The sequence below is a fragment of the Epinephelus moara genome, chromosome 10, assembly GCF_006386435.1.
Source record: "Epinephelus moara isolate mb chromosome 10, YSFRI_EMoa_1.0, whole genome shotgun sequence".
Lineage (NCBI taxonomy): Eukaryota > Metazoa > Chordata > Actinopteri > Perciformes > Serranidae > Epinephelus > Epinephelus moara.
This window is the reverse complement of record NC_065515.1, coordinates 17,148,064-17,175,982: the sequence shown is the minus strand read 5'-3', so window position 1 is coordinate 17,175,982 and position 27,919 is coordinate 17,148,064. Positions and strand designations below refer to the sequence as shown.

Genomic DNA, 27,919 nt, shown 5'->3' with positions numbered 1-27,919 from the left:
TCAGGTCCCAAGTAGTTAAAATTAATCAGTTAACATCTCTCCCTGTAACTTGTGTTATGGGAGTTCCACAAGGCAGCATCTTGGGCCCTCTACTTTTTCACCTTTACATCAATGACCTTCCTAACGTGTGCAAATATTCTAATTGTTTACTATATGCCAATGACACTGTAATTTTTCTTGCTGATCCAAACTCTGACATCTTAAATTCGAAACTGTCATCTGATCTTAACCACTAACAAGTAGTAGTGCCACAAAGAAACTCGAAAGGTTTCATACATTTACATGTGTCATTTTGAAGGAACCAATACTGTGAAAAGAATCAACCTGACCATCACTACAAAATGCTTAAGAAGGAGTACAAACAAATGCATATAGAAAGGTTGAACTAAATGACGACAATAAAACACATTTTGAAATGATTAAGAGGAATTCTAAAAGAAAAAAATGTTAGTTATATACATTAAAGGTCGGTTTGGAAAGAAAGACTTACAGATTAAATCAAGCAGACTAAACTTTAAATATTTAAGTTATCTGCAGAATCAGACACGATATAGAAAGCTGCTCCAGATTTTAGTGACCACAACTGCAAGATCTAAGTGAAGCTGGTGGGGCAGTTAGCAGAACTTTAAACATCATTAAGGATGGTATAGTCTCCAGTAAGTTCAACAATATACTTTTGGATCGTAGGGAATGCAGGGAAAGAGACTTGAGAGGAAAAGTGTGGGTTTTAGGGAAAAGGAGGAGACAGGAGGCAGCAGGCTGTTCGCTGTATTTCTTGGATGAACTTGCTACTTGACGCTTGGCAGCTCTCGTCTCTTAAAGTTTGCTTTTTCACTTGTATACGTTCCCCATCCAGCTGGAAGCATTAAGCTAATTCTGCTACGTCAATGTGTTTACGACAACATATTTCTTCCTCTGGGCGTGCTCTTTATTATTTCCTTGCCCCCTGGTATTTATAAAACCCTGACTGATTAAAGGCTGAATGTTTGCCTGCTTGAGAAAATTAAATTTGTGAAGTCTGGCTACCCATCAGCCACTTCAGTGTCAAAGAATTTCTCCTTTAAAACTCTGCTCAGCTGCTTTGAAAATTCAAGCAGCACCTTGTTTAAGTCTCAGTGACACAACCTCTTTTTCCTAGAAAGCCTGGTACTCATTATAGCGAGCAGAGTTCCCAGCAGGACTGTGTGAATGTGCGAGTGTGTGTGGCTGACATTGCGTATGTGTGTGTGTGTGTGTGTGTGTGTGTGTGTGTGTGAGATAAAGAGGGGCCGACGTGTTGCAGCTCATGCTTGTGTTTTTCTACTCATAGCTTACATTTTTCGAGCCCTCAAGTCTTTCCAGTCCCGTCAGTTTACAGTTCAGCCGCTGGCTCACAGATCGCCTCTCCTCTCTGCGTCCTCTCTCCCTCTGGCCTTGGGGAGCTCACTTACAGAGCCCTAGATCTCAGTGCCAGGCCTGACCTGCCTCCCTGCCAAAGAATCCTGCCTTTCAGGAACGGCAGAGGAGGAGGAAAAGTTGTGTCGGAGTGCCCACAGAAGCCTCTGGAACAATTTGGGGGCTGTTTGTATTAAGGGCGCTGGAAATGAGGGCTTCACTTTTTTTAAACCCAGACAAGAAAAGGGCTACTGGGTGCTCAAGTTTCATAATACTCATTATCATGGCCCCACGCCCCCAACTCAAACCACCACATTTACACTGAACTGTACTCTTTCTGTCACACAATCTGTTCATACAAAACTAGAAGTGGACTGATAACTCAGTACACTTATATCTCTGTCTGCTTATATGTCGGAGGAAAATGAAGTACAGATATTCCAAAGATACAGTATGTATGACAGTGTTTCCATTACATAGTTTGTCCAGCAGACAGCACTGTCACCCTCCCCTACCCTCTAATACAACCCACAGAAGGGTTTCCTAATATAGCGCTGCTACCACTGTGGTTAGGTTCAAGAAAAGTATTATGGTTCGGGTAAAAATGAGTATGTTTGTTACATGACTTTACTGACGTGCATACCGTAAAACTTCAGTTAATAGCCCGGGGTATTATTTGCTTAAATCACTGAAATCAACAGGCCTATGTTTGGGACAGCCCTTTAATTCCTTTCACACAAAACTGTTGCTCAGCTAAGGTGGCAAGTGTGATCTTTTGATCTGAGGACCCTTACGGACTAAGGGAATATGAAAAACTTACAGGGTGATCAAGAAATGGACACATAATTTGAGGTAGTCAACTACCCCCTTTTATACATCCAAAGAAAAAAAACATGAACTGCTTGGCAACCAGACCAGGCCTCTAACTGAGGCAGGCGTTTATTTGTCAAAATTTGTAGCCACACCGGACTAGTAAAACTGTAACTGTAACCAACATGGCGACTAAGTCACAAAACTTATGCTGTGTTAAAATGGGGTTGTGTTTACCTTGTAGCATGTTCACGAGGAGAGTCCATATGAATGCCCCCTTCTTGTGGTATTCACAATCTTGTAAGTGGAATTTTTCTGAAAGCTCCTAGTTCACGACTTTGTGTACACGACTGTCATAAACATGAGCTCCAGAGTTCCATTTGAATGCAGTGTTTCTCATTTCACAGCTAAACAGTACACTAAAATAAGTGTATGAAAACATTTGAGGTGAGAAATTAACTAATTTGACAGTTTGACCACAGTTCACGAGCCATGATTTACATGATTGACAGCTGTGTTAGAGATTCCTCAGCTCTGATTGGCTCTTTTCGCTCAGATGCTATAAGGCCATTAGAAATGCCACAAAGCAACAGAGTAAGCAGAAGAGTATGAATTTTTTCAAAGATTATTTTTCCAAGTTAGTGCTGTGTGAATATATTGACACTTTCAGCAATTATGAAAAAGTTACTTTTTGTAAAAGTTACTCAACATTGACTTTTGGTTTCTTCTTGGCTCCTGTCATAATTACTACAGCCACTAGAGGTCAATGCCTAAGAATAAACGTAACTATGAGTCCTTTGCCGGGGCGTCGGTGGCTTAGTGGTAGAGCAGGCGCCCCATGTACAAGGCTGTTGCCGCGGCGGCCCGGGTTCGAGTCCAGCCTGTGGCCCTTTGCTGCATGTCATCCCCCCTCTCTCTCTCCCTTCTTCACACTTACTTGTCCTGTCCAATAAAGGCAAAATGCCCTAAAAAATATCTTTAAAAAGTTATATAAAAAAAACAAACTATGAGTCCTATGCCACGAAGCTGCTTGAGCAAACGACCTATGGCCTTGTTTTGAGGGGAGGACAGTCTCTAATTTTTCTACTGTAAAATGTCAAACACAGTCAAAAAATGTTATGTGTTAATGTATGAATGGATGCCTATAAGCCAATATATAAAACTCTATTTTTTTTTTTTTACTGAAATTTATCAGTATTTCAGCAATGGCCTCAAAAATCCTGTAAAATCATGTTGATACAAACCTTCTGTCATTGTCTCGTCACAATCCACCTTAATGCAAAAAGCAGCACCCATTGTCACTGTGTGACCCAGGGCTTGTGAAACAGCAGATTTTTGCTTCTGTTTAAGTTTTCACTCTTGGCAGGAAACAGTAGTAGAAGTGTCCCTCTGAGAGGACACAAAGAAAGAGAGAGGCCATCACACTCCATTAGTCCTGGCACTGAGGCGAGGAGAGCCCAGGGAATCGTAAACTCATCCTGGTTCCCTTTTTTGGAAAGTGTAGTGAAAGAGTGAGGACACTTTAAGAGTTTGGTAAAGTTAAGGTGTTGAGCTTTGATACATGACAGATAAATATTAAACCAATGATACTTCTGTCTTGACTGTAACTGTGAGCATGAAAATAACAATGAGCGAAAACGTACATGAATATAAAACATTTTATCATAGTTCTGTTTGATATTTAATGAATTTCTCTATCTCTTTCTGCCGTTATTTTCCTCCTGCCAACATCTGTCAGGGACAAAAGCATGTGTTTACATTTGCCTTAATGACTCAGGAAACTGTTCACCATAATCCTTTGTTGTGTCTGTGTTGGCAGAAAGCTGCATGGTACCTGAGGAGGCACAAACAGGAACTGGAGCTCCTTCTGATTGGCAGCAAAACCATGGGTGTGGAATTTACAGAAGGGGTGAGTTAACACAAAACAATATTATCCCAAATCTCTCTCATTTTTCATGTGGAACTACAAACTCAAAGCAGACGTTGGAGTATTTATTGACAGGCCCTTTAAATCTCAGTTTTGCCCGAAAATGAAAAGAGATTTTGTAATTTAGCAGACAGTTAACTGTAAGCCAGTCCACATGTGTCTGATGCAGAGCAGATCTCCTGCTGGGTGTGTAAACGCATTAATGTGCCCCTGCTGCCGGCTGACTCAGTGCAGGGTAACAGGTGTCTGGCACGGCCACAATCCACTGCTGACCTCTCATCCAACAGCGACACCTGCTGGTCTCGTAGACACATGACATATATCAAATTTCTCTGTACACAGCATTTATGAAATTACATGTGTTATGAATAAACTAAAGCATCGGTCAAACTACTCCCCATTGGTGTGTTATTTATGTGTTTATTTACTTCCTGGCACCACAACCTTTGAAGGTAGATAATGTCCCTCTTGTCTGTCTTGCAGAATTACTGGAGCAACACAGGTGGAAGAGAAGACTCAAACAGGTAAAAACTTTGCATCTGTAAAACGTTGAAGTGTAGCATCATATACTGTATATTACGTTTCTCATTTCATTTCATTTATTTGACTCACGACAATATCACATGGTATGGAGTACAAACATTGCATAGAATAATAAAACAATAGCACACAGCGTGGCTAAAGTACAACCAATGTTACTTAAACAAAGAGGACGTTCTTCAAAAAAGCACCTACTTTACAAATTATTTTTGACTTATCTGATTGTAATAACAAAATTAATTTGAATACCTTCCTCTGTAAGTCATTAAGCTTACATTCGGACATTCAAACAAAAAATATGATACTCTTCTCCCACACGATTATCATCACGGAGGCTGCAGATCCTCTGGTTTCTGTCCAGCCTGTTATATCTTCCAGTGACTTTAGCAATTCTGGTGTTATTTACTCTAAAATTATAAATACTGTGTCTGTACTTCTGGTTTTCGTGCAACAGATACTTCTTTATACTTGATACTCTTTAACCAGTTACGCTTTTGTGTGAGCCAGACGTAAGATAAGCCACATTCATCCAGTATCTGCTTAACCTACGATGCAGTTTTCCCTCTCATTAGCTGAGACGTCCTCCTCTGTAAAAGCTGCAAAAGCAGATGTTGAAGAATGAAGATGAATTTAAAGCAGCTACAGTATATATTAGTGTTCTTGTATTAACAATGAATCAAATGACTAGGTGTGAAAAGACTATAAAACTATAAAACTATAGAGTTTCCCTCAACTCTATAGTTGGCTCGAAACTTTACTCTTTTATTCCACTCTCACAGCTCTTATAGCATCGTTTTCAGCTGCAGTTGGTCCAGCAAAAAAACTCCAAAAATCCCACTGCACACTACTGGTTCAGTACCACAGGGCAGACAGACACAGTTAGCGCGTGGCTGGTGAACATAGTGGAGCATTTAGCAGCTAAAGAGGCAGATTTTTCATGCAGGCACATGGAAGGGCAGGGAGGTTTGCTCTCTCTGCCTCAGGCTTTCCTCATTTGCACGTGGAAGGGCAGAGAGGTGTGCTCTCTCTGCCTTAAGGCTTTTCATGTAGGTATGTGGAAGATGCTTTCTGCGTAAGGCTGCGGAGAGGCGCTAGAACAGGGCTATACTGTCAAATACAATACTGCAAATGGAAATAAAGTTTTCTTTGACTAAAGTGGTCCTGACTGAATCACAATTTTGGCCCCTAACAGCAGAATGCATTCTCTTTTCTGTGTCCTTCCAGGATCCCCTCTGGTACAGACGGCTGGATGGAGTATGTTCCCATCTCAGAGAAGAAGAACGTCACCATCGCTGCTGCACAGCAACTCAAAGAAGGTAACCTTCACTGCAACCAGAGATCAAGCAGACCAGGAGTTAAAGAGAAAATCATCGGTGTTTAGTTATATCTTCTGTGACCACCATGGCTAAGATAACATGTTACACTCTTAAAACACTGTTCTGTGATCTGTGTAGGTGGTCCTCTGGTGTATGACAGCGTGCAGCTGGTGCAGAATTCTGCAGCCTTGAACGGTACCCAGCGAGTGCTGCTGGATCATGTTATATCTGAGGAGGAGTGTACAGACCTCAGGCAGCTGGCACATGTAAGGACATTACACAGCTTCAATAAAATAATGTGTTAACTCTTAACTGTAAGGTTTAGTTCTGACTTTTTTTTTGCCTTGTCCTTCAGGCGGTTACCATGGCAGGAGACGGCTACAGAGGGAGGATGTCTCCACACACGCCCAATGAGAAGTTTGAAGGAGCCACTGTACTCAAAACCCTGCAGGTACACAAAGATCAACAAATGATTGCATCCCTCAGCCTCTCAAATAAATGTCAAGGTTGCAAGAAACCAGCAGGTTGTCTGAGTTAAAATTATTTGAAGACTTAATTTTAACCAGTGCTCAATTGTTTGACTCTTCACTGCAGTACGGCTATGAGGGCAGGGTCCCGATGAGGAGCGCCCGCCTGTTCTACGATATCAGCGAGCGAGCGAGACGGGTTATAGAGTCTTACTTCCTGCTCAACTCCACCCTGCACTTCTCCTACACACACCTGGTGTGCCGGACAGCCATCACAGGTCACTCACACTCATCGCTTGACACCAAAACACGTATACCACCATTTGATACTGACTCTTAAATCTTTGTACTTGGGGTTATGATGGAGTTGTGGTAAATTTGAAAATAAAGGATCCAAAAAAAAAAAACCCTGTGAAAGTACAGAGGATGTTTAATGTTTCTATGTATTTATACTTTTTGTGTGTTGGTTGCCTGTTCAAAGGCCAGCAAGATCACAGGAATGACCTCAGCCATCCCATCCATGCCGACAACTGTCTGCTGGACCCCGAGGCCAATGAGTGCTGGAAGGAGCCGCCAGCGTACACATACAGAGACTACAGGTCTGAGGCTGCCCGTGCAATAAACTGACTTCTCTGCAGCTGTATTACACAGTGGAAAATGACTTAAAGTCACTGTTATCACTCTAAGTGTTATGCTGAGTCTGTACTGATTGTTCCTTTACTTTTATTTTCAGTGCACTGTTATACCTAAATGGAGATTTTGAAGGAGGGGAGTTCATATTCACAGAAATGGATGCCAAAACAGTCACGGTAAGATGTGGGGTTTACTGCACAGGAAGGCAGTGAACATGATTATATCAGGTGTTTGGTTTTTTTTTGGTGTTATGCGTGAGGGTTAGGGTTGGTGTTATCTTGTACAAAACTGACCTGGTTGAAGTTTTGTTTGAGGAATGGAGAAAGACACTTCTAGTATTCTCCCAACATTTGGCCCAGTGGTTTTCAAATGGTGTGCCGTGATGTCAATCCAGGTGTGCCGTGGGATTTTGTGATAACCACACATTATTATTGCAATATTCAACTTGACAGAATCTTAATCAGGATGTGAGATGGCAGTTTACTCCTCTTCGTCCACTATGGGACATAAGGCTTCAGTGAGCACTCTCCATTGCATTCGGTCCCTGGCAGCATGTTGGGCCTCTCCCCATGACAGGTTCATCTGTTCCAGTTGTTGTGTCACAGTTCTGCGCCAGGTGGTTTTGGGCCTCCCTGGTTTTCTTTTGCCTGGTGGTGTCCATCTTAAGGCGACTTTTGTGATGCGGTCCTGCTCCATCCTCAACACATGTCCTAGCCATCTCAGGCGTCTGTGCGTAATCGCCTTGGTGATGCTCCGGCTTCCCGTTTTCTTGTACAGTTCATTGTTGGAGATCTTATTAGGCCAAAAGATCTGGCATATTCGTCGGAGGCATCCATATATATAATATTCAACTTGGCCTATACAAAAAGTTATGAATGAATTTTTAATTGACTGTATCAGTATATTTTGTGTGCTGATTTCCTAATAAAGAGGCGAACTCTAGCAAAAAATGCAATTTAATTTTTTTTAAAAACTTCACGGGGAATATATTTGTCGTCATTTTCGTGTGGGAATTATAAGTCTGTGTCACATCAAAAGCCCTGATTGGCAGTCAATTTGAGGGATGATAACATTTAAAAGGAGAAAGCTGTGAGTGGGATGATGGATCGCTTTATTGCATGGAGCAAATTATAGCAAAGGATCAGCGAAGACGGCCTACCACCAAAAGAAAAGAGAAGGAAAAGTCAGTAGACAGGATCACGAAAGCTTCTTATTTTTATTTTCTAATGTCGTGATAACACACGTTATAGAAGCTATTGTGCACAAATATAAATACAGGTGTGTCTTGAGAGTTTGGCTTGCCCTTCGGTGAGCCTTGGGCACAAAAAGTTTGACAACCACTGATTTAGCCAGTCTCTATTTTACCCTTACTTTTGGCTTAAGTAACCAGAGCACTTCTCTAAAGGAGCTTATATGAGGGTTAATGATGGTTAGGTAATATATTGAAAAGGAGGAATCATTCCAGGGTATCATCCTGTTATGTATTGCCACAAGCATTGTATTTGACAATGTAAATGTAAATACAATAGTAAAGTGTTAGTCATACTAATATGAACAGATAATGGTGATTTTTAACCTCACCTCTCCATCCTCTTCATCCTCTCCAGGCATCAGTGAAGCCCAGGTGTGGCCGGATGGTGGGTTTCTCATCAGGAGGGGAGAATCCACACGGTGTGAAGGCCGTCACCAGCGGGCAGAGGTGTGCTGTCGCTCTGTGGTTCACCCTCGACCCGCTCTTCAGAGAACTGGTAAAGTCATCTTTCAGTTAAGCCATAGGGCTAATAATCACTTTGCTCTTAGGTTCATCCTTATTTTGGTTACAGCTGTGTTGTAACAATTTAATTAACAAATAAGCCTGGTGTCAAATTTAATATAATCTATTTCATTTCAAGCATAGGTTCAAAACATTTTTATTCTTCGAAAGGAAATAACATGTAGTTAGGAGAAGGATTTACTTATCTTTTAGCAACATCATCTGTTCGAAATCTAATTTTTCCAATACTTTGGTATGTCATCAAATGATTGTGAAACTAATGACATTCCCATCAGCCTCAGCTGTACTTTGTGTTCAGTGCTAATTGGCGAACGTTAACATGCCAACACGCTAAACTAGGGCGTGTTAACGTTGAGCTACTTGCACCACTGTGTGAGTACAGCCTGAGAGAGCTGTTAGCATGGCTGTAGACTCTCAGTCCATCTCAATGTAGTTGACAATGCAGCTGTAAAAACTCAAAGCTTTTCTTCTTGAAATCATCAGCTACTAATGCCAAAGACAGGTGTGTTTCGTCCCCACAAATGGACGGCCTTAGATCCACTCTTAGCTATCTGGTGTCACACAAGGACACTGGTGGACAAATCCAACTCAGCTTTGGAGGCATGTCAGGCCAACAAAGGAAACAGTGGACCTCCCATTTCATCCTTGGAGAGCAATGAGCCAGCAGTCACCTCTTATTAATTTTCTATGAGAAATTCCCTCTGATGAATTCTTTGTCCTTTGGCTAACTTGAATATGAACTTGTTTTTAATTCTTCTGTCCCAGGAGAGACTGCAGGCGGATGAGGTGATCCAGGCGTTGGACACACAGGCTGTGTGGGGTCAAGGCCTCAACATCAACCCCAAAGATGAACTGTAGGTGCAGCTCCACCCCCCCTCCCCTCCCCCCGACCCCCTCCCATCGAATCCTTCTATATATTTTAACTATTTATTGAATCGAGCTTTGGATCAGAACTTTTCTATTTTTGTACTGTTTGAAGTGCAAGATTAATGATATTGTTGTGTTGTCAGGCGTTTTTTATTTTCATGTTTCTCTACACACAAGTACTTGAGTTTACCTTTTGCTCTTTGTCTTTCCCTCCAGTGACAGCTTCTAGTAGAAATTAAGAAAAATAATCCATTTCAGTTTCGTTGTAAGTAAACTGTTTCATTTAAGACTGGTCGTATCTGTAATCTCACTGAACTGTGAAGACGCCAAAGAGAAGAACGGCAGTTTACTTTTTTTTTGTTTTTTGAGTTGTTGTTGTTGTTCTGGGCAACTCATTCAATGGGTTTTATTCATAAACACTATGTAAAGATATTAAAAACACCTTCTTTTCAGTGGTCAGTAGTCACAAATGATACCGTTACATATGCTATTACTAACAACATTATTCATCAGTGTGTGTTTCTTTTATTCCAGTGCCAGTAATAATGATTTACCACGTAGGCAGTGCACTGTTTTTCTAATTTGGGTACCTAAAGCTCTCCCTCAAAGAGTTTAAGAAAGAGATACGTTCTAATATGCTGAATATTTATGATCATGCACTCTGTCCTTCTCTGTGTGTTGAACCTGAAACTGAAAAATGTCCTCTGTCTACTACTTTGTCCACTTCTCCTCTTGTTGTTGCTGTGTTTAATCACTCTGCTCCTTCCCGGGCACACAGAGCAGAATATACTGGTTTACATGTTCACTGATACAAGAACATGGTGTTTAACTTTTATTTATGTGTTGTTATTAATAGACAGCTGCTCTCGTAACTGTCGGCATTTATTATGAGGAACTTTTTTTCAGAAAAGACGTTCATCATTCCTGTTTCAAGGAATACATATGTGTATCTATCTTTTATGTCTTTATATTTGTGTTGATGATTCAGATGATAGGCCGAGTCGTGCACTGTAAATCCAATGGAAAGAAACATGCAAAGAGTTTTTTTGTTTTTTTTTCTTCCTACAATAGATTCAAACTGCTAACCAAGAAGCTTAATCCTGTTGGTATGAGGTTGGCCACTTTTGTTTCACTGATATTTAATTCTGAAATGCTGTAGCACACAAAAATGTATGTGTACATGCCTAAAAATTAAAAATATAAAACTCCACATCTGTATTTAATGTTTTATTTCTTCTGTGTTGTCAGGAAATTGAATATTGATTCTTTTGTATGAAATAAGAGCGCCTTTTAATTGAAGAAATCTCCTCTTACAGATTTTTCCTTTACAGTTTCAACCTGTTGTAAACTTGAAGGTGTTCTCATACATCTGCGTGTAACCAAACACTCTCTGACAAAAGGCATACAGCAGGCTAACAAATGGTAAATGGTTCAGCTCCCTTCTTCATGAAGAGCGTCATTTCAATTTAAAATAAAGTGCGTCTGCCGCTACACTAAGTACAAGTAAAAAAATCATTCACTCAATATACTTTTTCACACTGAGTAGAGGTCACTGCGGTAAACTTTTCAAAATGTGCTTTAACACAGCACAGGAACAGAAATGATGAAACAAAACTCTAGCAACACCTGAACACAGAATCAACTATGTCTTATGTTTCACGTCAAGTCTTGTGTTGTCTGCTTTGTGCGTTTTCATGAGGTGATGCTGTGTGAATCCAGCGGACATGTTGGATTTGTTTGGTTCAGAAGCGATAGGCCAGCTGTTCGGTGAATCTGAACGGTTTGGTTTCATGGACAGTACACAGCAGGTCCCTCATGCGTCGTGCGCGCCGCTCCTCCAGCACCAACCTGCGGGAGCGCTCTCGAGCGGCCTGCTGCTCTGCCCGCTTCTCTGCACGTTTCCGCTTAAGCCACCTGAGGAGAAGGACCAGGTGTAAATTCAATGTTAGCACTCTGGGAAAACTTTCAAACTTCTTATTGCCATATCACGAGCAACGCATATATGGGGATACAGCATCAAGGGAGAAGTTGTGAAGTTTCTTGTCGCCTTAAAAGTGAATAAAAGTGTAAAATTGAGCTCACAGCTTGAAGGCACGTTCACACTCCTCGCGGCTGTGCAGGAGGTAACCACTGTCCTCCTCCAGCCTCTTCAGCTCCACCAGCTGCCTCTCTTTCTGCTGCTGCTCCTGCTTCCTCTGAAGCCACAGCCTGAAGGACTCCTCTGGGTCGCTGGAGTCTTTCTGCACAAGGGAGCAGAAATACATCCAACAATAAAGCAGTTACAATGACAAACATTTAGTACAGCAGTATTATTGAACTGCCCTGGCTCGTACTGTGATTGGCTTTTCCCTGTGTTTCCAATCAATGAGGTTGGTCTGTTTCTTCTTACCCTGTCTCCAACAAGTAAAAGTATTTATCTCCTTTGCTGCAGAGGATCTTTTGGATCTATCAGGCGCCTAAAAGCTTGGTGTGCAAAATGCAGAAGCTTTCATGCATCAAGTCGTTCACATGAAAATGCTGTAGATACAATACTTGCCATTCTCTGCAGCCCGTGAGGTTAAATTACAACTAAATTAGAATTTATTTAGGCATCATATAATTCTACCTACATGTGTATTTACTGTATCATTACATTCTCAAGCAGGGCTCGGCTTTTGTAGGTTAAAGAAGATTAGTAAGAGCAGAATGAGGTGCTTCTTTGAAAATGGGTGGTTCACAAGGGCTGAGCTGTGCCTTAAAGACTGTCCTTTCTAAAGTCGTCTTCCCTGGTGTGATAAACAGGGAGAAAGTACAGTGCAGCACAGACAACAAAAGAGATTAGAGCCTGGATTTGAAATGCTTCTTTTTACACATTTTGCAGCGAGGAAAATCCAGCATGGACTGAAACGTTTGCACTTTTTCACAATTTTCTTTCACTGTTTAGCCCCAGTCTACCAATAGAAGCATTCAAAAATCTTGACTCTGGTCTCATCATTTCTGTCCGCTGTGTACAAGTCCTCCATTGCTGCACCATACTTATTTGAAAATGACAAATCATTCTCAGATATTGGAGTTACATTCCCCATAGGTGAATAAAAAAATAACTTATGCTGTGCTGCTCCTCAGGCTCTCTGCGCCTCAACCTCCTTCTCACCTGCAGCCAATCTGGGGTATATGACGACTGAGGTGCTGCTTTTCTGTGTCTCTGTTTGCTGCTATGTGTTGCTTTGCTGGGGTGCTGGTGAGGCACTTTGTGCTGATAGTCCAGAGCTCTCTGTGACTTCTTGTGAACTTGAGAAGGCAACAATTGCTGTTAGACTAACCTGTGTCGGAGTACTGTTACTTACACACCGTTGTCAAACTACAGTGAACTGTAAAACAAGCCTTGGTGTTGTTAAATTTATCTTTGTGAGGCCTCCGTCACCTGTTGAGCTTCATCCGTCCTAATTCAACCCTATGAGGTCATTGCCAGGACGCTCTGTAGGGGAGAGCTGCCAGTTTTGTTATCCTCTTTTTTCTCCTTTATTTTAATGTTTGGTTAAGGAGTTAGCTAAAGGACTGTACTCTTCCTTTTTTCTGGCAGTTAGTTAGCTATTTAGGGCTGTTCGGCCTGATGTTTCTTTATGCTTCCATAACTGGCATTAAAAGGGTTAAACTGCACTACATGGCTCCTAATGTTCTCCCATCTAACCTTATGTTGCTTCCCTCACCTCTAGACCACCCTGGAGGACGAAACAGTTGGTAAAATTGTATTAAAAATAGTCTTAAAGTGTGATCAACATATAAATGAAAGCTTATCCCTGCTTCACAGCTCTGCTTTGTTAGGTTAGGGTGCCCTCTTGTGGTCATACCTTAGTATTCATCCTCTCCATCTCCTGCGCTCGCTGGATCCTTCTCTCCTCCTGAAACTGCTCCCTCTTCCTCATCAGCCAGGCCTTGAACGCCAGCTCGTTCTCCTGCCGCTTCTGCTCCTCTTCCTCCAGTTTCCTCTGCTCCTCCTGAGAAATCCACAACAAGCACCAAAGTGCAAATGTGTTGTTTTAATGTTAGGTGTGATTTTACTACCGTTAACATTATCACTTCTCTCCTACCTCTCTGGCCAGCTTCTCCTTCCTCTCCTGGATCCTCTGCAGCAGCTCCTTCTGCTGAGGGGAGAGGGTGTAGGTGGCCTGGCAGGGTGTCCCCGTGGCTGACTGCACCCGCCGCTTGCTGCCTCTCCTCTGGCTGCCTCTCTGGCTGTGGCTGGCTGAGCTGGGTCTGTTCCTGGGCTGAGCTGGAGGTCTGGGGGCGCGGAGGTGATCAATGCTTTGTTGGAAGGGGGACGAGCCGGCACGAGGACGAGGAGAGGAGGAGGACCTGTGGGTCTTACCGGAGCTCACAGCCTGCTCCTGGTGACGTGGGGAGGAGTAGTCACTGTTTGCTATCGGAGGGAGAAGTCCTTGACTCTCCACCTCTTTCAGGCTGACCAGGTCAAACTTACCATCCTTCTCTACAAGGACTCTGCCCTCCTTTACGCCTCCCTCACTGCTCTCCACAGCCCTGCCAGATCCTCTAGATCCTATGCTCTCCTCTCGAGGGGAAAGCTTCAGCTCAGAAAGCTTCCCCGACACTTCAATCTCTGCCTCTGAATCCTTGGATTTATCCTTGCTGGCCTGCCCCCCTTCCACCTCACCATTGTTTCCATTTTTCTCAAACTGCAGTGGAGGCACCACCAGGTCCACCAGCTTCTCTTTAAAATGCAGCCGCCTGCGTCTTGTCATATCCGGAGCTTCCTGGTCCTGCAGCTCCCGATTGGCCTGCTGGATCTTCTCCAGGATGTACTTCTTCTCCTCATCTGTCTGGTCATCCATCCCTGGAGGAGGTGGAACAATTGCTGCTGACTTATTTGGGTTGTCACTGTCTGAATCATACTCTAGTGGCTCCATCGGCGAGGGCCACCTCTCTTCATCTTCCTCCATCTCCTCTGTTTTCTTGCCTCTCTTCTCCTCCTTGTGGCTTTTGGGCTTTCTTTTCTTTCCTCTCTGTTTCTCATCCTCCTCCAGCTCTTTGTCTATTTCTGCCTCTATGTCCTCATAGTCAGGACCCTGTGGGGCGGAAACACACACAAGCTGCATTCACTAATTAAGTTGGAAGGTAAATGAATGAGTAACATCAATACTTAGCAGGTAATGGGCGTGCTGGTGTGATAACAGACATGTGTAAGCGTGTTCATCAATATTGCATCTGGCAGAGGCGCACAGCGAAAGTGTGTCAATAGAGTGGGTTTCGCATGCAAACAGGGAGTTGTGCCAGGTCGGGTAACTCAACACTACTCACTGTGACACTTTCACAGAGCGGGGTCAGAGACTCAAGCAGCACCCAGTCTGCAGTAAGTAGAGCAGCACTCCACACTTAGAAAACTAAGAAGCAGGGTGATAAAAAAAATAACAGAAAGTAGAAAGGAGAAATACAATCTGCCCGTCCAATATCGCTCAGATAAATTACTTACCTGGTCCTCACTCCTGCTTTCCTCACTGATCAGCCAGTCCAGATCCTTCTCAAAGTCGTCCTCATATTCCTCCTGAGACTTCGTGATAACCACCTCACTCATAATCTTCACTGGAAGGAGATCAAAGACAAATTTCAGATAAGATTATTGTCACACCAGCAGCAGGGCCTGAGGAAGGTGATATCAGTCAGAGATATCTCAACATGTGTGCTAGAAATTCATGCTTCATGGAGGATTCCTGATGAACTGAGCCATCATTAAGCCAAAATATCCTCTTGACCCACATTTGATCCATGACAAGCTCTCTCGAAAAAACTAATTTGAATCCTCATGGTTGCCAGAAGTTGCATTTTAATATTTTTTAGGTCAGCCAGACATTATATCTTAAGACAAAACTCATTTTTTAGCTTCTCAACAGATTAAGATTTTTGTTTGGGAAGGTAACAATGACTGCAGTCCCTGTACATCACTACATGGCTACAGCTCTTTCTTTAAACACAGTTTCATTTTTAATTATATTTATCCCAAAAACAGGGCATGGATACAAATATTTAGACCAAGTTGTTTGGCCTTTTATTGTCTGGTTCTTCTATTTCTAACCAGAACTTTGACATCTCTGCAAATAAACAGTACAAATAACTCTATAAAAATTATTGTGATAAACCTTGCCAATTAAAGACTCATATTATTGTGGGTATAACCATAGAAAAACACACTTTTACCTCTGATACAGTGTGTCAAGTTTTAAAAATGTTAATGCTTTAAATTTCAGTGTTGGTGTAAATAATATATAAAGTAGATATTCTGCAGCAAATACAACACAATTTAATACAAATATCAAAATATGACTGTGCTGTAAATTGCATTATAATGGGGACATCACAGCTAATAGGTGATAGCCATCAGAGGTTAGAGGTTGGATGAGTAGCAATGCTAGACTTTGCCCTATGGTCCTCTGACCTGTGTGACTGACAATACACAGATAGCATCGCCTGCAGTACAGATCACTGTATCCCATCAGGTTTCATTTAAACAACATCACGCAGATCAAATTACGAGCAAAAAATTCCAAATTGTACATTCACTTTAGTTTTAGTGTCCCATGGATTAGAAAGCAGCTGTGTTTTATTGTGGCACTAATCCTCCAACATCTAAACACTACTGTGCTTATATTGGGATTTGTCGCCACCTACTGGACAGAAACCAGTGCTGCAGGTTCACCACTAAACTATTTCTCTCTCTATTTATTACAAATATGCCCTCTGTTCTGCTGACAGGTAGGTTATGCTCACAGTTGCTACAGTTCTGCTGTGACTTAGAAGCAATTTCACTGTCTACATGACAAATCTAAAATACACAGACTGTAATCCAGTTTACTTGTAGGCTATAGCTCTGCGGGGCATAAAAATAAACAGGACGGAAATAGGAGGCTGACTCGCAGGGTATAGGGAATCATATAGCTTAAATCAAACTGTTGGGCTACTGGAAATAAATAGCAGTAAAAAGTGTGGTCATAATGGTTGTTGAACTCACCAGCAGCCGGCTCTTGCGTCGTATTCCTGTTGAGTTAAACGCGGTTAAAGGTTAAAACACATCCAGCCGGGTTGTTTTCAGACTATCACTCCATCTGACTGGCCCACATAGTGTCTGACAGTCTGCACGGCAGCACCTGTGCACATAATCTGCTTCTAGTCCCTCTACAGCCCTAAAAGGTTTAATGGACCCGTCGTCATAGAGACCTACAACACGCTTTACTACTTGCGCATGCGCACAGAAAACTAGCTGACCATAAAATCTCCATGTACACACTATAAACAAGAGCCAACAGACAAATTGTTCCCGGAACCCTCCAGAAAAACATCTTAAATATACATACTGGGAATTTTAAAATGTTACTGTAAAAATCAATGTCTTTATTTAACGTGAATATTTGTATATATGTTTATACAATGTTTTAAATCCTGGCTCAACCATTATTATTATCATTAATATTTTTATTATTATTATTATTATTATTATTGTTATTTTATTTTTATTATTACTGTGTTGTCTGGTTCGCTCTTTGAGTTTTAAATTATTTGATTTAAAATGGTCTGTCCATGCTCAGGCTGCAATAAATAAATAAATAAATAAATAAAATAAAATAAAATAAAATAAAATAAAATAAAATAAAATAATAGCAATCGTAATAGTAATAATAATAATAATACATAAAAAATAGACCCTACAAAATGACCTTAAAATAGCTCAGAATACCCCAAATTTATTTAATGTCAATTAGATTGTGGTAATATAATTCATTGCAAATTTATTTATTTTATTTATTTTTATTTATGCACCGCTGAAGCACAATATTTTATAAACTGAAATAATAAAGGCCTTAAAGTGGATCTTGCATTATCAATTCTCTTGCTGAGAGGAAATGATAAATAGTTGCAGACAATAAAACAAAAACAGGCAAAAGATAAAATAATACCAAAACGATCAATACTAAGACGACTGAAATAAGAAAAGACATATACTTGACAAAGTATGCATAGGCTACCATTTAATGTATAAAAGTTTTTGAAGTAATAAACTGTTGTTTAACCAAGTTATTGTATCTGTGGTGAGTTGGGAATGCTGGGATTTTTGAGATATCTTTATGGACAAAGAAAAATCTAAGTGTAGTAATGCATATGTTGAGACTGTGATTGGTATATAATTTAAGTTCTGTCTTTATATTACAGCTACACTCGTTTAAAGATGGGGAAACTCAATAATTTGGCAAACACAGAGGCACTTGAATACGTCTTTAATGAATGATTCAAAATTCGGAGCATATGAGGAGTACATGAACGCAACATTCGCTTCCAGGCGCACTGCATCCTGGGTGGTGAAGTGCGCTGTAGACTCTCATTAGTCGGAGAGCTTGACGAAGAACGCCATTTCCCTTGACACCTCTGTCAGTCGCGAGGAACTACCATAGGGAACTACACGCCCCCTGCCTTGAAGCATGACAAACAGCACGCACACACAACTTCTGATAATGTTTTGAGGAAATACCTGACTGTTAACGGCCGCCACGCACCGAGAAAAGACCGGTTTCCGAAACAAAAATGGCGATGATAGTTTTCTGCTCCGTCAACAAGACGGCTCAGACCACCACGAGACGGTGTTTGCGTTCACATTTAAAAGGGCTTGCTAGTTCAGCAGAGTCACAAGTGCCGTTATCCTGCGGTCACAGCTCGTCAGTGACTTTTCTTACAGGTACGAGATGGTTTTCCAGGGGCTCCAGTGTGCGGTTCATGTCCCATGGGACCGCAGGCAGAGCCGCAGCCGGGCGAACCAGGAGGGGAGCCCTGGCGCTCAGTGGAGCCGCAGCACTGACAGCAGCAGCGGCTGTAGCGGGATTCCTAGCCAACGCTAACCACTTCCAGCGGGCTGAGATGGCAACGAAGGTATCTCAAGCCGCTGAGGAGAAGGAGGAGGAGGGGAGTATCTTGGAGAGATGCCGGGGGTTCATGTCCCCTCCGATGACCGATGTTAGTGTGCTGGAGCAGAGGAAAGGAGAGATGCGTACGAGGATGGAGATGTTGATTATGGAGACGCAGGCCGACTTCTGCAAAGCTCTGGAGAAGGTGGACGGTGGGACGTTCAAGGTGGACCGGTGGCAGAGGAGTGAAGGTAAGGAGGGGTCACCTGAAAAGGTCATGACACTGCAGAGCTCATTGTGGAGCAGAACAGATCAAAGTCATGCTGGCCATAGTGTCTAAGGTGTTAATGATATGCTTGAAATACTTGAGTTTCAAACGTGCTGCATGCTTTTGTTCTCTTGTAAGTCTCTTTCAGTGTGTTCCTGTTTTGATCCTGTGTGTGTGTGTCAGGTGGTGGAGGAATCAGCTGTGTGATGCAGGATGGAAAGGTGTTTGAGAAGGCAGGGGTCAATGTGTCAGTAGTTTATGGAAACTTGACCGCGGAGGCCGCCAAGCAGATGACGAGCCGAGGGAAAGTCCTCAAAGGAAAAGATGGTAACTTCATATTTGTGTGCAGGATTAAAGCTTGATATTGCTTATCTGAGTTGTATATCAAGTTTCATTTCATGCCCTGTTTTGTCTCAGGTAAGCTGCCATTTTGTGCCATGGGTGTGAGCTCAGTCATCCACCCCAAGAACCCCCACATCCCCACAGTGCACTTCAACTACAGATACTTCGAGATCGAAGAGCAAGATGGTGAGTGTCAGTCCTTGACGTCAGCAGTTGTGTCTCGGTGTCAGTGACACTATTGAGTGCATGAATGAATGATAACCCTTGTTTCTTTCTTCCTTGTCTGTGTGTATGTGTGTGTGTCTCAGGCTCTAAGCAGTGGTGGTTTGGTGGAGGCACAGACCTGACTCCAGTTTATATCAATAAAGAAGATGCATTTCACTTCCACAACACCCTGAAGGAGGCCTGTGACAAGCATCACTCGCAGTACTACCCTGACTTTAAGAAATGGTACAGTTTAGATCAGTCCTGCATTTATGATAATCCACATATATGTCTAGGCTCAAAATACCACTTGCAAATGCACAGTTTACTGCACAGTTTTTAAGAGTCAAAGGGAAAGTCAGCTCATATTACACTAACATATTGACAATATTCTCATATTTGAACGGTCTAAAAAAAGAAAAGGTTGCAATGTTTGATTCGGCCGAGCCGTGGTGGAAGTGCCAAGAAGACAAGACAACAAGAATGGCGCAGATAATTTTAAATGTTGCATGCACCAGTATTTTGCGCCCTGTACGTGTACCTCAGCACATATGCATATGTAGGTCTGATTTCTATGTATTTGTCTGCGTGGATTACAGTGGGTGTATCCTCACTGTAGAATGATGATAAGGGGAAGTCTCTGCCTAAAATCTGCAGTTGCAGAAAAACCGTTGAGCCCTGACGCTGGCCATCGAATGACCGTGGGGGATGTGGAAAGGGAGGGTGTGGTTTATCTGATGTGGCTTGTAATGAGTACATGTGTCAACTTAATTTGAAGTTGAATTAAAAGGATTCATTGGGCATTTTGGGGAATATGGTTATTTACTTTCTTGTCGAGAGTTGGATGACATTATTGAAAGCACTCTTTATCTTATATCTTGTATCTTTCCATCAAAATGAAGCTCGGGCTGAGCTGTAGAGGTGCTGGTAGGCAGATTATTTTTTTTTACCTGCAGACAGAACCAAACTAGCTGGCTTTAGCTTCATATTTAACGGGTAGATATGAGACATTTAATTCCCTTGTAAACTGTCACTATAGATGTGCTTACACCTGACTTATTTTTAATTCATTTTCTCCTCCTGCCTTTAAATAATATATATCTGCATAGCCCAGATCTGCTGAATATTTTAAAGTCCAGCCCTGGTTTAAAAAAAAAGGAGAGGAAAGTAAGATGAGAACAGCTATTGACTGATGTTTTTGGGTATGTCTCTCCAGGTGTGACAGATACTTCTACGTCCGGCACAGAGGAGAGACTCGAGGTATAGGAGGGATCTTCTTCGATGATCTGGACTCCCCGAGTCAGGAGGAGGTATTCAGCTTCGTCAAGAGCTGCGCTCGCACCGTGGTGCCTTGTTACCTGCCCATCGTGTACAAACACCTCAACGACTCCTTCACTGATGAGGAGAAGGACTGGCAGCAGGTGCGACGAGGAAGGTGAGTAAAAGATGCACAAAAGAACTGGTGGCTGTTGATGAGTATGTAACGTTTTACATAGAAAGTTGGTAAAAGGAGATTTTTTACTTCATAGCCCATTTTAGTACCCTGGAAATCCAGAGTTCTCGCAAGAGCACAATTTGAATTTGCTCAGTGAGTCACTCTGGCAATCAGTAATGATGCTCATTACCCATGCCCTTGTAGCCGAGCTGCACCAATCACATCGGTGTATCTGATATAGGCGGGCCAGAGGCGAGCTAAACAGATGACGACAGTGCTGCGACGACGAAGTCCGGAATCAGTCAGTAAACATTGCAAGATGGCTACGGATGAACACCAGTTGTTTGAAACGGCTTTGGCCGCTACAATGAACGAGTTAGACTTGGCTTTTTCCCTAAAAGAGGAACAGAAGACGGCGCTGGAATCTTTCATTTGCAAGAAGGACGTTTTTGCTGTTTTGCCGACCGGATACGGCAAGAGTCTAATCTACCAGTTAGCTCTGCTGGTAGCGAAGCGTATACATCACCCCGTGTATTGTTCTGATTGGTCATAGTGTTATCCAATTGCGTGCAGTGATATTTTCAAATGCTTGCTTGGTGCCGCCCCTCGAGTTGGGCCATTTTCATTACTCATGGCCAGACCCTAAATCTTTCTAGATTTGGGTCTGGATTTCCAGGCTACCATTTTAGTGCAAAAACTCAAGCCCCAAGCCCCAAAAGCTTTAAAGCTTTAGGAAGTCTCTGCTTTCAGTCATTCTTCGTTTGCATTGCTTGATTAGCCTTTGAAGCCAAATTTTCAAAACTAGCTCTACTAAAGGGTGTTTTCACACTTGGTCCTTTTCAGCCTTGTAAATGGACTCAGGGTGAACACTCCAAGATAACTCAGACCCCTCTGAAGCGAACTCTGAGTTCAGTTCGCTTCAAGTTCGCTTAACCTGTGCACTGTGAACACAAAGTGCTCCAGTTCGCTTTGCTCTCTGCCATTGTATTTAGCCTTCTAGATCACATGTTATTGCACTGGGACGCCTGAAAAAGCAGATGAAACCATTTCGGTCTGTAACGCTAGCAAGGATGCAGGACGAGGAGTAGTTTGGTCCACGGAAGATACTGCACGTCTCCAGATGTGGAATGTAGAATACATCAAACGGCAACAGTCTACAGCACACAGCATTTAAAAGGTTTTCCTCCAATTTTAATTTCATCTGAAAGCGAGGGGCTTCATAACTGCACTGCAGTGACACGTCAAAGTAAAAACAAAACTACATAGGCTATAGTGTGAACAGAAAGAGAACTAAGTCCTTTTTCAAATAATCTGACAGTGTGAACACAAAAAGATTTGAGTCCCTTTTCTGTTGGTCCACTTTCTGGAGCATATTCAGAGGACAAAGTTTGGTTTATTTAAAAAAAGACTATATGTGAAAACACCCTCAAAAACCTAACCTTAATACTGGAAGTCAGCATAGGTAAGGCCCAAATGTGACTTCTCCACACATACCATTACTGTTGATGAAGTCATCCAAATCAACAATGAATTAATGGATTATAAATAGCCATGAAAAAAACTTGCTTATGATAAGGGATCCACATTTAACACTTCTTCAGTGTCTTTCAGTTTGTAAAAGTTGAAATAAAAAAAAAAGTCTGAAACCCATTAATGAGATGAAAAATCATTTATAATAAAAAGTTTGCTGTAGATGCTGATGCACAGCCTGTGTGCACTGGACCACATCCTCTGAGTGCTCTCTGCCCCAGTGGGGGGGAGTCTTGAGTCATTTATTAAGAGATGGCAACAGAGAGACTGAGCTAGAGAGAGCTGGTTTATGAATGGGGAAAAAGCACAATGGTGACCCGGAAATGTGGACAGGGGTTGGATGGGTGAGATAAAGTGGGAGGTAGAAAGAAGAGGCTGGCAGAGTGAATGACCTCCGGTTCAGTCACATCAAGTAAACTTGACCTGTTGTGTCAAAGTTGTGTCGTCATGCAGTTGAAAGTGCAGATTAACTTTAACTGACCTTTAGGTTGACATGTGCATTTGGCAACCCCAGAAGGCAAAAATTAAGCTAAGATGGACAAAAGATGATGTGAATTTCGTTACTTTATGGCATTACAAAAGTTCATGCACTGCAGCCAAGATTCTCATATCAAAGGCTGCTCAGCACCACATGAATGCACCGACCTGGAAGACTTGGGTTACCTGCATAAGCACGTTTTTAATGAGGTTAATCATTGATTTGAGTGCTCATTTAAAACTTCTTGGTTTGCATGTTGTTTTGTCAACAGTGTCCATTTAATGTATCAAATCATGTGAAGCCGCAGTTGGTTTTGTGTGTTTTGTTGTAGATATGTGGAGTTTAATCTGGTGTATGACAGGGGAGTGAAGTTTGGCTTGGCCACGCCTGGCTCCAGAATTGAGAGCATTCTCATGTCCCTCCCGCTCACTGCCAGGTAAGATAACACTGGTCTGAAGCACCGTTAGCCCTGCTCTTGCATGACAGTAATGAGCTGTCTGTGTTGCTTAGTAACTGACTCACCCTTCATCCTCAGGTGGGAGTACATGCATGAGCCTGCCAAAGGAACCCAGGAGGCTGAGATGTTGGAGGTGTTACGAAACCCCAAGGAGTGGGTGTGACCAGTGTTCACAGGTTTACATGTCAATACAGATGAAAGCTCCAGGAAACCATCTCTGTCGTATTTTATAATGGTGTGACCTGTTGGTATAAATCAGCAGCAGTTAACAGTATTTTCCAAAATGATATTGCATTGCACTTCTCTGTAAAGTTTTTTAATCTGCCATGGTAACTTTCTCTCTTTCCTGTTTGCTATGTTTTGTCAAATCAGCCTTGTTAACACTGAATCATATTGAGATTGCATGACTGCTGGTGGCCACAGGTGGCCATTGTTACTTTTAGGTCATCTTACATTGATGACGTGCTCCTTTTTAATAAGTGTTTGTGTCAAACACAAGCTGTGGTGTTGTTTTTTCTGTGCCTGGGCTAAATGTGGCTTGTTCTACTTAAAGCTCTTGAGCTCTACTCTCCTTAAACAAAGCACTGAAAGGGAAAAGGGATAAACTGAGCCACTGCATGTATGTGTGTGCCACCACTGGTATCACATGTTAATATTAACAGTTTTTATGATTCAGTGCATCTGCTTGCAACAAAGCAGAAAAACACCAGACTAATATTGGAATGATGCCTCTTGAGCCCCATTTACATTGTGGTTGGTCATTCACTTGTGGTTAATGAGTCACTTCCTGGTTTGTTTGAACTATTGTAAAACAATAGTTGGATGTTGGATCACCTTCCACAGGGAGGATAGATGTGAATCACAGGCCAGGTGGCCAGTTGAAGAAAAAATCATGTTTGTCAAAACAAAATGCCAGTGGAAATGTGGAAATAATTTATAGCCCACAATTAAAATAAATTGTTTTGATCTGTTACCTTTGGATTTTCCTGGCTTCATTCCCAGTCTCGTTTGCATCATTTACATGTAGTTCATCCTTTAATAGACCTTTGAATATTTAAGATCCACTAGCCAGAAACTGACCGCAGCTGAACAATGAATCATATGTTTGTAAAAGGATAGATCAGTGTAAATGCAGGAATCTTGAAGTCAAACTTTATATCTTCAAGAACTTTTTCAGTATAGTATGCAATGTAAGAGTAATAAGGTAATAGTATATAGTATAAGAAAGGCATAGTATAGTATGTCATAAAAATGGATTTAAAAAAAAGTAGATTATAATACAGTATGAAAAATCATATTATACTATGAAATAAAACATGACAGTGTAGTATGTCATAAAAGAATATCCACAAAAAAGTCATAATTTAGTATGGCATAAAAATCATAAAAGTCATAGTAAAGTATATAAAAAAAAATAAAAAAGCCATAGTATAGTATATCAAAAAAGTTATCAGAAAAAACACAGTATAGACTGTCGTCAAGTATCGTGAAAAAAATAGTCATAGGAAAGTATGCCGTCAAACATCATGAAAAAAACGTTATAGTATGTCGTCAAAAATGTTGGAAAAACGTCATACTACAGTATGTCGTCAGAAATCATGAAAAATTGTCCTAGTATGCAATCAAAAATGTTAAAAAAAATCATAATAAAGTATGTCATTAAAAATCATGGAAAAAATGGCATTGTATAGTTTGTCGTCAAAAATCTTGAAAAACAAAGTCATAGTATAGTATGTGCTCAGAAATCATGAAAACACATAGTGTAGTATGTCGTCAAAAATCATGAAAAAACATAATACGATAGTATGTCTTCATAAATCATAAAAAAGTCATAGTATAGTATGTCATCAAAAATCATGAGAAAAAGTCATAGGATAGTACGTTGTCAGAAATCATGAAAGAACAACATAATATAGTATGTTGTGTAATTTCTTGAAAAAATGCTATAGTATAGTGTGTCTCCAAAATCATGAAAAAAGTCATAGTAGTATAGTATTTCGTCAGAAATTACAAAAGAAACATCATAGTATAGTATGTCGTAATAAATCATGAAAAAAATGTCATAGTGTCGTCAAAAATCATGTAAAAACGTCATAGTATAGTATGTCGTAATAAATCATGAAAAAACATCATAGGATAGTATGTTGTCAAAAATCTTGAAAAAAATGTCACAGTATAGTATGTCGTCAAAAATCATGAAAAAACATCATACGATAGTATGTCGTAATAAATCATGAAAAAACATCATAGGATAGTATGTCGTCAAAAATCTTGAAAAAAATGTCATAGTATAGTATTTCGTCAAAAATAATGTAAAAACGCCATAGTATAGTATGTCGTAATAAATCATGAAAAAACATCATAGGATAGTATGTTGTCAAAAATCTTGAAAAAATGTCACAGTATAGTATGTCGTCAAAAATCATGAAAAAATATCATAGTATAGTATGTCGTAATAAATCATGAAAAAACACAATAGGATAGCATGTCGTCAAAAATCTTGAAAAAAATTTGATAGTATAGTATGTCATCAAAAATCATGAAAAAACATCATAGCTTAGTATGTCGTAATAAATCATGAAAAAACCTCATAGGATAGTACGTTGTCAGTAATCATGAAAAAACGTCATATGTCGTCTAATTTCTTGAAAAAATGCTATAGTATAGTGTGTCTCCAAAATCATGAAAAAAGTCATAGTAGTATAGTATTTCGTCAGAAATTACAAAAAAACATCATAGTATAGTATGTCGTAATAAATCATGAAAAAACATCATAGAATAGAATGTCATCAAAAATCATGAAAAAACATCACAGTATAGTATGTCGTAATAAATCATGAAAAAACATCATAGGATAGTATGTCGTCAAAAATCATGAAAAAACATCATAGTTTAGTATGTTGTAATAAATCATTAAAAAACATCATAGGATAGTACGTTGTCAGAAATCATGAAAAAACAACATAGTATAGTATGTCGTCCAAAATCATAAAAAAAAACAGTATAGTATGTCGTCTAATTTCTTGAAAAAATTTCATAGTATAGTATGTCGTCAAAAATCATGATAAAACATCATAGTTTAGTATGTTGTAATAACTCATTACAAAACATCATACGATATTATGTCGTCAAAAATATTGAAAAAAATGTCATACTATAGTATGTCGTCAAAAATCATGTAAAAACGTCATAGCATAGTATGTCGTAATGAATCATGAAAAAACATCATAGGATAGTATGTCGTCAAAAATATTGAAAAAAAATTTCATAGTATAGTATGTCATCAAAAATTATTAAAAAAAACATAGTATGTTGTAATAAATCATTAAAAAACATCATAGGATAGTATGTTGTAATAAATCATTAAAAAACATCATAGGATAGTACGTTGTCAGAAATCATGAAAAAACGACATAGTATAGTATGTCGTCCAAAATCATGAAAAAAAACATAGTATAGTATGTCGTCTAATTTCTTGAAAAAATGCTATAGTATAGTGTGTCTCCAAAATCATGAAAAAAGTCACAGTATAGTATTTCGTCAGAAATTACAAAAAAGAAACATCATAGTATAGTATGTTGTAATAAATCATGAAAAAACATCATAGTATAGCTTGTTGTAATAAATCATGAAAAAACATCATAGGATAGTATGTTGTAATAAATCATGAAAAAACATCATAGTATAGTATGTTGTAATAAATCATGAAAAAACATCATAGTTTAGTATGTTGTAATAAATCATGAAAAAACATCATAGTTTAGTATGTTGTAATAAATCATGAAAACACATCATAGTTTAGTATATTGTAATAAATCATTAAAAAACATAGTATAGCTTGTCGTCAAAAATCATGAAAAAACATCATAGTTTAGTATGTTGTAATAAATCATGAAAAAACATCATAGTTTAGTATATTGTAATAAATCATTAAAAAACATCATAGGATGCTACGTTGTCAGAAATCATGAAAAAACGACATAGTATAGTATGTCGTCCAAAATCATGAAAAAAATTTAATAGTATAGTATGTCATCAAAAATTATGAAAAAAATATAGTATAGTATGTTGCAATAAATCATGAAAAAAACATCATAGTATAGTATGTCGTCAAAAATCATGAAAAAACATCATAGTTTAGTATGTTGTAATAAATCATTAAAAAACATCATAGGATAGTACGTGTCAGAAATCATGAAAAAACGACATAGTATAGTATGTCATCAAAAATCATGAAAAAAAAACATAGTATAATATGTCGTCTAATTTCTTGAAAAAAATTCATAGTATAGTATGTCGTCAAAAATCATGAAAAAACATCATAGTTTAGTATGTTGTAATAACTCATTACAAAACATCATACGATAGTATGTCGTCAAAAGTCATAAAAAAAGTCATAGTATAGTACGTTGAAATAAGTCATGAAAAAATTTCATAGTATAGTATTTCGTCAAAAGTCATGAAAAAATGTCAAAATAGTATATTGTCAGAAATCATAAAAAAACGTCGTAGTATAGTATGTCGTAATAAATCATAAAAAAAATTTCATAGTATAATATGTTGTCAAAAATCATGAAAAAACATCATTGTTTAGTATGTCGTTAAAAGTCATGAA

At 40.0% G+C, this 27,919-nt stretch overlaps 3 protein-coding genes across 5 annotated transcripts in view; 2 read left to right on the top strand and 1 right to left on the bottom strand.

Moving 5' to 3' along the window:
• The window catches only part of p3h2 (prolyl 3-hydroxylase 2), a 91,704-nt gene extending 80,786 nt beyond the window's left edge, over positions 1-10,918 (top strand). Inside the window, exons 6-15 of the mRNA XM_050055299.1 lie at positions 4,004-4,093; positions 4,595-4,635; positions 5,876-5,967; positions 6,106-6,233; positions 6,323-6,418; positions 6,562-6,712; positions 6,916-7,033; positions 7,168-7,243; positions 8,675-8,815; positions 9,607-10,918. Coding sequence (XP_049911256.1) covers positions 4,004-4,093; positions 4,595-4,635; positions 5,876-5,967; positions 6,106-6,233; positions 6,323-6,418; positions 6,562-6,712; positions 6,916-7,033; positions 7,168-7,243; positions 8,675-8,815; positions 9,607-9,699 — 1,026 coding nt within the window. The 3' untranslated portion in view covers positions 9,700-10,918. The remainder of the gene's footprint in view (positions 1-4,003; positions 4,094-4,594; positions 4,636-5,875; positions 5,968-6,105; positions 6,234-6,322; positions 6,419-6,561; positions 6,713-6,915; positions 7,034-7,167; positions 7,244-8,674; positions 8,816-9,606) is intronic.
• On the bottom strand, positions 10,080-16,885 carry ccdc181 (coiled-coil domain containing 181). 3 transcript variants are annotated; one of them, XM_050055301.1, is made up of 6 exons: positions 16,709-16,885; positions 15,176-15,285; positions 13,779-14,795; positions 13,539-13,685; positions 11,791-11,948; positions 10,080-11,622 (listed from the first exon to the last, which is right to left on the bottom strand). In XM_050055301.1, exons 2-6 carry the CDS (start codon positions 15,275-15,277, stop codon positions 11,451-11,453), a joined length of 1,596 nt encoding a protein of 531 aa, XP_049911258.1. In that variant the 5' UTR covers positions 15,278-15,285; positions 16,709-16,885; the 3' UTR covers positions 10,080-11,450. The 3 variants fall into 3 exon arrangements, with proteins under 3 accessions (XP_049911258.1, XP_049911259.1, XP_049911260.1); XM_050055302.1 differs by having other exon boundaries at positions 13,779-14,771; XM_050055303.1 differs by lacking the exon at positions 16,709-16,885 and adding an exon at positions 15,004-15,086 and having other exon boundaries at positions 13,779-14,771; positions 15,176-15,274.
• A 1,203-nt stretch (positions 16,886-18,088) lies between these two features.
• Positions 18,089-24,277, top strand: cpox (coproporphyrinogen oxidase). Its single transcript, XM_050055474.1, has 7 exons — positions 18,089-18,841; positions 19,042-19,185; positions 19,276-19,386; positions 19,509-19,650; positions 20,621-20,839; positions 23,179-23,283; positions 23,383-24,277. The coding sequence occupies exons 1-7, from the start codon at positions 18,274-18,276 to the stop codon at positions 23,465-23,467; spliced, it is 1,374 nt and encodes a 457-aa protein (XP_049911431.1). The 5' UTR covers positions 18,089-18,273; the 3' UTR covers positions 23,468-24,277.
• The last annotated feature ends 3,642 nt before the right edge of the window (positions 24,278-27,919 follow it).